General features: G+C 56.8%; 2 protein-coding genes across 3 annotated transcripts in view; one reads left to right on the top strand and one right to left on the bottom strand.

Moving 5' to 3' along the window:
• The first annotated feature begins 366 nt into the window (after window positions 1-366).
• LOC102420328 (translation initiation factor eIF-2B subunit alpha-like) lies at window positions 367-4,304 on the top strand. Of its 2 annotated transcripts, XM_006108536.3 has the most exons (5): window positions 399-774; window positions 1,117-1,185; window positions 2,011-2,086; window positions 2,734-2,859; window positions 3,507-4,304. In XM_006108536.3, the coding sequence occupies exons 2-5, from the start codon at window positions 1,124-1,126 to the stop codon at window positions 3,669-3,671; spliced, it is 429 nt and encodes a 142-aa protein (XP_006108598.1). In that variant the 5' UTR covers window positions 399-774; window positions 1,117-1,123; the 3' UTR covers window positions 3,672-4,304. The 2 variants fall into 2 exon arrangements, with proteins under 2 accessions (XP_023604832.1, XP_006108598.1); XM_023749064.1 differs by lacking the exon at window positions 1,117-1,185 and having other exon boundaries at window positions 367-774.
• Window positions 4,305-5,193: 889 nt separating this feature from the next.
• LOC102420966 (ATP-dependent RNA helicase DDX55-like) overlaps window positions 5,194-10,202 on the bottom strand; it is a 9,006-nt gene continuing 3,997 nt past the window's right edge. The window contains exons 7-13 of the mRNA XM_023749063.1: window positions 9,666-9,748; window positions 8,382-8,513; window positions 7,935-8,027; window positions 6,936-7,050; window positions 6,381-6,549; window positions 5,800-6,089; window positions 5,194-5,590 (exon numbers count right to left, since the gene is read on the bottom strand). Coding sequence (XP_023604831.1) covers window positions 5,414-5,590; window positions 5,800-6,089; window positions 6,381-6,549; window positions 6,936-7,050; window positions 7,935-8,027; window positions 8,382-8,513; window positions 9,666-9,748 — 1,059 coding nt within the window. The 3' untranslated portion in view covers window positions 5,194-5,413. The remainder of the gene's footprint in view (window positions 5,591-5,799; window positions 6,090-6,380; window positions 6,550-6,935; window positions 7,051-7,934; window positions 8,028-8,381; window positions 8,514-9,665; window positions 9,749-10,202) is intronic.

The following is a 10,202-nucleotide window of genomic DNA, read 5'->3' as shown; positions in this document are numbered from 1 at the left end:
CAATATGGTAACTGGGAGCGAGGGCTTTGGAGTGACTTACTCCCGGGTGAATTCCTGCCTCTGCCCCTTCCGAGCCGTGTAACCTCTCTGTGCTGCAGCGCACTCATTGCTAAATAAGCGAAATCACAGCACCTACCTCGCCGGGTGGTTGTGAGGGAACCAGGTGAATGTGCAAGGACTGTGCAAGGCCTGGCACACAGTAGGCACGACATAAACGTAGATACAGCCATAGATGGTTGTCATTGTAAACAGGCAGAGACATTGGGACGGCGTGTCTGAGCCTTGATTTAATGAGAGGCCTTAAGGAAGTGTTTGTTATTGGGTTTGTGCTAAGTTAGTACAAAATAGACACAGAGCAGCTCCCGTCACTGGCTGATGCTGCCGTCTTCCTGGTAGAGGCTAGCCCTGGGTTGAGGTTTTTCTGAACCTCATTTCAATGCTGTGGCAGATGCACAGCTGCCAAGTGTTGACCAGGGAGGAGCGAGGAGCTGCAAGTGAAGGCGGTCGCCCGGCCCAGGGCTCATAAGACGCTTCTGCCGTCTCTGCCACCAGCACACTTCCTTCTGCATCACCCACTCCTGAGCATGAGACACCGCGTGCACCTGGAGGGCCCAGGGTGGGGGGACGTCGGGCCCCCCTGACGAGCGTTCTCGGTCCACAGAGGATCCTGACCCACGCCTACTCCAGAGTGGTCCTGAGGGTCCTGGAAGCGGCCGTGGCGGCCAAGAAGCGCTTCAGTGTGTACATCACCGAGTCCCAGCCGGACTTGTCCGGGCAAGTACCTCCGCGCTTGGTCCTGCGCCCGGCAGCCATTCTCAGGGCGGACTGGGCTAGAGGCCATTGCAAGGAGCCAGGGCGTGCCCCGACCCGCAGCGTCCCGCGCTGCCTGCCTGTTCCCACCCGGGGAAGCCACGTGAGGCGCAATGGGTCGCAGTGCGGGCCCCAGGGGTGACCTAGCAGCTCAGTCAGAGGATCAGCAGCTTTTTCATCAGCTCTGTGACTGGCATGTGGTTCCTCTGGTCCCTCTCGTGGGTGCTCAGGGTGCTCAGGATGTCTGTGACGTCCCTCTGGAACTTTCTTGGGTTTTAGCTGATGTTCTCAAAATGTCATTTGCAGTAAGAAAATGGCCAAAGCCCTGTGCCACCTCAACGTCCCCGTCACCGTGGTCCTGGACGCCGCTGTTGGGTAAGCGCCAGCGTCCCCGGCTGCGATGATGGCCCCCGCCCCTCCCAGGGCTGGCCGGGAGCCGGGTTTCCAGGTTGGAGGTCTGAGTCCCGGTCATAAACCTGCACTGGAGAGCGCCCGCCTCTTAATTAATAGCTGCCTGAAACCAGCAAGCTCGTTACAGGCCTTGATGGCGCACACGGACGCCAGGCAGGAGGGCGCTAGCAGGGCGGCAACAGGAGCCGTTCATGTCGCCTATGGTGCAAGGGCGGGGGCAAAGGGCGGGGTAAGGTCAGCAGAGGTGGGTGCTCCCCCTTCCTCTGAGGACACGGTGCCCTCTGTGGCCTTGCCTTCTCCGTCTCAGCCATGCACCTGAGCCGAGGCCACATGCCAGCGAGCCTCACAGGAGAAAACGGGAGAGTCTCTTACAGAGGAGACGCAGAGGGAGTTAGGGCTGTTGATGGGCATTTGAAGCGTTCTCCCAGCGGCTGGCTTTAGAAGGTGAACCGGCCTTCACCCGCCTGAGAGCACATCAGGCCTTTAGATGCCGGGTCTGTGTGTGTGGAAGCAGAACAGGGAACAGCACCACGTAGGAAGGCGGAAGCCAGCCTGCGAGTCTTGCTCGGGTTCACGTCTGTGCGCACTGGGTGGCAGCGTGACGTGGGGTCGTGACGGAAACGGGTTTTAAGGCGCCGGCGGCAGTGCCAGGGCCGCCTCGTGTGTGAAGTGCCCTGTGAGCACGCTAGTTACAGGAGGAGCTCACGTGTGGAGATGAGTATTAACCTTCGCAGGGGAGGCCTAACGAGCGGAGAAAGGCGCATAAACGTGTCTCCTTGCCTTCCTCAGCTACATCATGGAGAAGGTGGACCTGGTCATCGTGGGTGCGGAGGGAGTCGTCGAAAACGGAGGCGTTATCAACAAGGTAGGAGCCTCAGTCCCCCGTTCCCTCCCAAGGGTGGAGGTGGACCTCGGGCCTAGGTCTCGGCAGCAGTGCTGTGCGTGCGGTGCGGTCACGTGGTCCTGCTTCCCCCATCCGCTTGCTTCCCTGTCCCAGAAGCCACTGCAGGGGTCAGTCCAGTTTTGGTAAAATTCCCTTCTGCTTCGGAGACTCATCCATGTAAAGTAGGGAGTGTAATTTCTGTTTTCTTAAAACACGTTTTAACTGAAATTGGGTTTTTTTGGCTGGTTTTTCTTTTCTGTTTAGTGTATCTGACATGAATAGAATGTGTTAAAATTTCTCTGTCCAGCCCGGCCGGTGTGGCTCAGTGGCTGAGCATCGGCCTATGAGGTCATGGTCGGTTCCAGTCAGGGCACGTTTCACTGTGCAGGACGTGGTATTTAGTGGCTTTGACCTGCATTTCCCTAATGACTCAGGACGCGGAGCATCTTTTCCTGAGTTTATTGGCTGTTGTGTGTCTTTGGGAGAATATCTACTGTTTTCCTTTTTAAAAGCTCCTCCTCTGTGGTCCCGAAGTCAGAATTACATGTATCACGATCACTCGTGTGCTTTCTGTGGCCGCCCCGTGACCTGCTGTAGGTCTCACTGGCTCCCTTTCCCCAACTTCCCAGATCGGAACCAACCAGATGGCCGTGTGCGCCAAAGCACAGAACAAGCCCTTCTATGTGGTGGCGGAGAGTTTCAAGTTCGTCCGGCTCTTCCCACTGAACCAGCAAGACGTCCCAGACAAGTTTAAGGCAAGAGCTTTACGTATTTGAAGGGGTTGAGTCTAAACTGAAACCTTTGAAAAAATGCTGAGAATGCATCAGGGAGTTATTCCCTTCCCGTGGCTGTGTCTTCCGACGTTGGGATAGAAACATAAATTGGTGGCGGTGAGACTGAGTCTAACTGGGCCCCAGAATTTCAGCCTTCCAGTCTCCCGCTCACTGAGCACTGGACACGGTGCAGAGGCAGGGGCTGGTGGTGAGCGGTGCAGCCTAGAGTCAGCTGCCTGGATCGGCCCCCTGACACTTCCTGCCCATGTGCCCGTGGGCAAGCCCTGTCCTCCTGAGCTCTGACCTGTGCAGGGGGAACAGCATGGGCCGAGTTAGCCGGTCCGAGACCACGCGTGGGCAGGCTGAGCAGTGCCCGCACAGGGTGGGCTCTGAGAATGGTTCTCTCGCGGGTCAGGAGGAATTGGCCCAGCTCATGGTGAGGGGACACATGCTGTGGGCTAGTGGCCAGGCGGCCGCCATGACAGCCCACCACAGCAGCAGCGCCCTCTTGTCAGTGTGCCGCTCAGCTGGCTTCTCCCCATTTGGGGAGTGGCCAGGCCAGCCCCCCGCCCCCAACTGCAGAGCCCTGAGCACTTGGGCAGACTAACGCGTGCTTGCTGTGTCCACAGTACAAGGCGGACACGCTGAGGTCTGTGCAGACTGGACAGGATCTCAGAGAGGAGCACCCGTGGGTCGACTACACACCCCCCTCCTTGATCACACTGCTGTTTACAGACCTGGGGGTGCTGACGCCCTCAGCCGTCAGCGACGAGCTCATCAAGCTGTACCTGTAGGTCTTCCTGTACCTACAAGCTGTACCTACAGGTGCCTTCCTGCCTCGAGGTGACGTAGCTGCAGCGGGGGAGGAGCCTCTGGACCCCGCGTGAGCCAGGCCAAAGGGAACTGTTTTCATGAAGATTTATGGACTAAGGACTTAAAATCATAATTTTGGTGGAGTTTTTATTCTTTCCAGTCCTGTTTAAGCATGTTCCCGGTTCCTGTAAAACTCAACCTAAATTGTGCTGATGGGTCCCAGACACTGTCACTCACTCCTGTTTCTAGAAATACACGTTAGACTATTGGCTACTTAACCCTCCAGACCCCTCCCCTCGCCCTCTGCCTGCAGTGATTGGCCTCGGCCGTTAGAGGATGCAGGCCCCTTACAGAGCAGGCGTTCCTCACTGCGCAGGCCCCGGAGCATGCGGTGCCTCGAGGGCAGGAAATACCTGCTCAGGTAGCATTGCTTCCCCTGGTGAACACGAGCCAGAGTGCAGCCTGGACAGCATCGAGCCAACGGAGCAGCTCACCGCCAGTGCCGCCGCCCAGAATGTTCAGAAACGAAAACTGTGTGAAAGATGTGGATCTTAAAGGTTTTGGACCTGAACGTTTAGAAGTTGTACTTGGGAATAAATAACACAAAACACTGACTGGTCTCACTCAGTGCTGTGAGCTGAGCCAGGCCCCGCTGTGGAGACACACACACAGTGTAGTCGATTAGAAGGAAAGTTTATTCAATAGAAGGCAGCATCTCTCCCAAAACATGACTAGCTGCCTCGATTTCTCAGATACTCCCCAATGACAGCCCTGGGGCCTATTCTTAGGACAGAAGGAAAACCCTGGGCCACTGGCCGCTCTGCTGTGCCCTGTGCACTGCACCGGAGGGAACACACGGCCCCCATGCACTGCACCGGAGGGAACGCATGGCCCGTGCACTGCACCAGAGGGAATACATGGCCCCCATGCACTGCACCGGAGGGAACACACGGCCCCCATGCACTGCACCAGAGGGAACACACGGCCCGTGCACTGCACCAGAGGGAATACATGGCCCCTGTGCACTGCACCAGAGGGAATACATGGCCCCCGTGCACTGCACCAGAGGGAACACGGGGCCCCCGTGCACTGCACCAGAGGGAATACATGGCCCCTGTGCACTGCACCAGAGGGAACACGGGGGCCCCCGTGCACTGCACCAGAGGGAATACATGGCCCCTGTGCACTGCACCAGAGGGAACACGGGGCCCCCGTGCACTGCACCAGAGGGAATACATGGCCCCTGTGCACTGCACCGGAGGGAACATGTGGCCCGTGCATTGCACCAGAGGGAACATGTGGCCTGTGCACTGCACCAGAGGGAACGCGTGGTCCCCGTGCACTGCACCAGAGGGAACGCGTGGCCCCCGTGCACTGCACCAGAGGGAACACAGTCCAGGGGCGGGGCACCCAGGGAGCTTGGGAGCCTGAAAGCACTAGGGAACTTTAAAAGCCTGAAACCAAGTCTACTCCAGCATCAGTGCATTAAAAATAAGTATAAAATAGGCCCAGAAAAATGAGCTCTTTAATTATAAGCGACCCATCAAATAAATATTGACATCTATTATTTACACCAAATAACTTGCACCTCCTGTTGGACTCAGGCTGGTATGTCTGTAGTAAAACGTTCAGGACGTGAGAGCCCCTCCCACCTCCTCCCCCGCCTGCACGTCAGCCCGCCTGCCAGGTCCTGATCGCCCCCCGCTCACCTGAGGCCCCGCAATCAGCCGTCCCCCTCCACATCCGAGGTCCCCAAACCCGCTGTCCTGATCGGCCCTCTGGCACTCGTCAGCAGGCCCTTCTCCAGCTCCTCCTCAGTGATCTTGCCTTTCTTAAACTTCCTCAGGAGCCGCGTGTCATTCAGAAGTTCCTCCATGTCCTCGTCCTCCAGGTCAGAGCCCTGCGTGCAGGAGAGACCAAGCCCCGAACGCCTCAGTGACAGGGATCCGAGGGAGTGACACGCTCTCAGATGGGCTCCCACAAGCATAGGGCGTCCCCGTCACCACGTAACAGAACGGAGCACCCCTGGCAATCCTATCAGAAGACACTCCCTCCAGGGCCCGGGCTCAGAATTCCAAGGCAGATAAATAGTCAAACCTCCCGCTTTACCTCTTCCCTTTTCCTTTTCTTGTTCATTTTCTTCTTCTCCCTTTTGGCCTTCTGCTTCGACCAAGCTTTATTTTTCACGAATCTTCTCCTCCCTTCGTTTTCTGTCTTCTCCTTCCTCTGCTGCTCCAGCTGTTTCTGCCTCTGCTTCTCCCTGATCTTATCTCTGAATGGAATGGTGTCCGTGTTGACGTCCACGGGCACGAAGTCTGGAAACTGCTTTCCCCTCAGCTCCGGCATCTTGGGCATCCTGAGCAGAGCGAAGCCTCGCGCCAGGGCAGCAAAGTCCAGATCTGATTCAACCAAGCACCAGGGTGAGACCGGCCCACGCGAGTTTCCAGCAGATCATTTTTCTAACCAAACAATCTCATGATCTCACTGTAACTAAAGTAACTGCGTTTGTACTAAGAAGGAACACTCAGCAGCCAGCTCATTCCTCTACCCAAGCCCTAGGAGGCCTCCCCGTTAGATGTTTAGAAAACACATGCCCCACATTTTATGAAACGGAGCAGCCTCGTGCCTGGGTGCCTGCGGAAGCGCAGCCGCTCAGACGGAGACACAGCACGTGTCGACGCCCAACTCACCCTTGAGTCTGAAGATGAGGCTGCACTCGTGCTTGGCGTAGGCCTGGACGAAGGACACGAAGGCCCGCATGCCCTTCTCAAACACGGCCCTGTCGGCCAGGGCCATGGCCCGCAGCTTCGGGAGGAGGTCCGCCGTGTGCTTCTGTGGCTGCATCTCCTGCAGGGGGCACTGCAGAGCCCACACTCACTTCCTCGCCCCAAGGCTCCCCCCAGAGCCAGCGCCAAGATGACCGAGGGCAAAACAATCCCCTTGCATCTCAGATCAGAGGCCATGGAGCCCAAACCCAGCCCAAGTGCTGTACTGGACCGGAAAGTATTTAAAATTTTACATGACCCCGACTTCTGGTTGGAAAATATGGCAAAGCCAGGTCCACGTTCCCACCCCTGTCCACCAGGGACACAGCTGGGGCTGAGCTGGGGCTGCCACCCTGAGGAGGCGGGGGTCTCCCCCTGGCCAGGTCCCCCCACTTCCCATCACCAGCCGGGTCCTGTGAGCTTGCACCCCCATCTAAGTTCCCGACCACTTGCTGGAAAAGGAGCGAGAAGGCGGCTTACCTTTTGGTTGATTGCGAGGAAGTTGACGTAGGACTCTTCCATGGGGAGGAGGAACACCAGTGCGCTGCCACCATGGCCGATGCGCGCAGTGCGGCCACAGCGATGCACGAAGGCACTGCGAACACAGGAGGACACAGCGCCTGTGACGGTGCTGAGCAAGCACAGGCCCAGGGCCGCCGGGGCCGCCTGACCACAGCTCAGTCCCAGCCCCGCCCCGACCAGTGTGGACACAGGAGCGTCGGCAACTACGTATCCATTGCCAACCAGACAGGACTCTGTGAGGCACTGAACATGACTACACAGTGTTTACATTTATGCTTATCTGGTGGTACAGGCTGGTGTGGTCCTAGTAGAAAATTTGGAAAACAACAAAAAGTATAAAAAAGATGATGACCTGTGAGCTTCCCACCGACAAGGAACCATTATTACTGCTCGGTTCAGTTACAGGCATTTTCTACTTGGAAGCATTTATCAGTCATACATACTGTTTTCCTTAACCCTTTGAGTGCCAACCAGTATCCTAGGAACTATGCTACAATTGCCAAGGCATTTTTGCTGATTTTACAGTTTAGGAAAAAAATTATGAATCGCAAGTAAATGAAGTTACATATTCAAAAACATAAGGAAACCTTTACTACATTTGTTTTCATCTTTGACATATATTGTTTGCTGATTGTATTATAAAATACTAGTAGAAAAAAAAATTGCCGATAGCGCCCCCGGCACTTTTGGCGAAAGACAGGAGGAGCGCGATTGCGCTCCCCGGCACTCAAAGGGTTAAACATGTTATCATGTCCATTTCTGCAGGAATTTGCTGCAAAACCTGGTATCACTACGAGAGCCATGACATGCCCACTCGCCTATTTTTGCTGTTTAAAATCACTTTCAACTCGTCATTTTATCTGCCCCGAGACTCCCATTTCTAGGCGATTCCTAGGCGGAGGGCAGCGTTCGGTCGTGCGATTCCCAGGCGGGGGGCAGCGTTCGGTCGTGCAGTACCTGGCACTGCTGGGGGGGTCGTACTGCAACACCCAGTTCACCTCGGGGATGTCTATGCCGCGGGCCATCACGTCCGTGCACACCAAGACCCCGCTGGAAAGGGAGACAGCGCGTGGTGAGCGGGATCCGCACTTCCATCGCCAGCGCCTTTACATCTCAGTGAGGACAACGGGGGACAGGTTCCGGGATCTCACAGTGACCACGACATGCAGGTCCCTGTCCTTACGGAGCTTACAACCTCTCAGGGAAGCCAACAGCTGGCTGAGGAAGTCGGCACAGCAAAGTGGGTTGGGCCAGGACAGAGGGACAGGTGCGCATCTGCACAGAGAGGACACGATAACAGGGAACGGGATGGGGGTGCCAGCAGGGAAGTAAACTACGCCCACGGAGAATCAAAGGCAGGGGGACATGCGGCGGCTGGAGACGCGCCGTCCCTGCCAGGCCCACCTCTGCAGCTTGCGGAAGCCCATGAAGATCTTGTTGCGCTTGAACTTCATCTTCCCGTGAAGGCACATGATCTCCACGCCCTTCACCAGCGCCTCCAGGGCCTTGCCGTAGTATTCCACGCAGGCACAGGTGCTGCGAGGGGGACCGAGGGCACAGGCGTGGGCCATTGGTCCCCTACAACCAGACGCAGTGATGCCCGCCCTCCGGGAGAAGGCAGACGGCTGTGCGTGTCCACAGCTAAGCTCCAAATCCCCAACCCTCTCTGCCGACCAACTCCCCTCAAGCATGAGCTAGAATCCCCAGGACACTCCCACGCCTGAAGGTGATGCAGCAGCAAGGGGGACCCCTGGCCCCTGAGAAACGGCTTAAACGGAAGTCGTCTTTCATAACAAAAGCAATGACATCTTAAATATGAAGAGTTTCACGAGATTTCCAAACGCTCCTGCTTCCCCTCTGGGGACCAGCTTCTCCCCCATCACCGACTCCCAGGCTCAGCAGGTAAGCCAGGTCCCCCCAAGCAGATCCACCCGAGGTATTTGGTCTGGGCGCCAAGTCACCCCAGGACGTCGCAGTGAGGGTGCCCGAGAGGGATGGCCACGCAGCTCTCTGGGGCTCCCCGACCCTGTCTTCCCAACGGCTGGGCATCCAGCTTTGGGAGTCTGTGAGCTCCCTCTGCAGCGCCCCGCTAATGAAGTTCACCCACGCCCCCTTTCATTGGGAAGGGCTCCAACATGACGTCACACCTGGTGCCGGTGAGGGGCCTGAAGCTTAGGGAGCGGCCATGGGCGGGAGGGCAGAGCCTGAGCCGAGGTCTCTTCCTTCCCCGGGGCTCTCCCACCGCACCAGGCTGCAGGTCCCACCGGCTCCCTCCTGCCACTTACACCTCCTCTCCAAGGCCTGGCTCAGTGACTGCCTCACTCTGTTCCCATAAGTCACGCCAGGGGACACAAGCAGTGAGATCCTGAGCGCAATCTGTGCCTCCTGAAGTCTTTGTTTTGTGTGTGTGCGCGCGTGCGTGTGTGAGTACCAGGCTGTATTTCTCAGCTGGGGTCAATATAGCCGTGACAACTGCAGAAACACGGACCTGACGTTGCGGGACACAGAGCAGCGGGACCTGCCTTCCTCGGGACTACGATCTACAGGAGCTGGGTTTTCAGTTATTTGCAGCCAAAAGCATCCCTAACTGAGAAGCGTCCTAACCGAGAACGCCAACCCGGGGCCGGGAGCACCAGGGCGCCTGGTGTGGCTGAACCCCAGACCCGCCTCAGAGCCCGGAAGCGTTACCTGAAGAAGACCAGGTGCTTTTCCTGCTTATGATTGCGAAGGAAATGGACCAGCTGATTAAACTTCTCATCTGCCTTACACACCTGCAACGTAAAAGGAAGACGAGTAAAATAAACACAGATGCACTGATGACACTAATCCCCGTAGCGATGCTGCGTTTCAGCCTTAACTTTAAGGGCCTGGTTTCCTGCACACACAGGACGCGTTCACCCGGCTGCCCAGCTGAAAAGTGAAGCCTTGTCAGCACCCTGCTTTAGCGGAGGGCACGTGTTTTACTTCCCAGCTTTCCTGCGATGTAACTGGCTGGCAGATAAAACTGCACGTATTTAAGGTGTACAGTGTGATGACTAGATACACGTATAAGATGAGTGTGAAACAATTGCCACAATCAAGGTAACTGCCTGGCTGCTGCCCGGCCAGGTGTGGCTCACCGGTTGAGCATCGACCTCTGAACCAAGAGTTTACTGGTTGGATTCCCGGTCAGGCCACAAGTCCAGGTTGTGGGCCTGATACCCAGTAGGAGGCTGCAGGAGGCAG

Source organism: Myotis lucifugus, unplaced genomic scaffold (assembly GCF_000147115.1).
Source record: "Myotis lucifugus unplaced genomic scaffold, Myoluc2.0 scaffold_2617, whole genome shotgun sequence".
Lineage (NCBI taxonomy): Eukaryota > Metazoa > Chordata > Mammalia > Chiroptera > Vespertilionidae > Myotis > Myotis lucifugus.
Note: the sequence above shows the minus strand (reverse complement) of the source record. Positions and strands in the feature narration are given on the sequence as shown.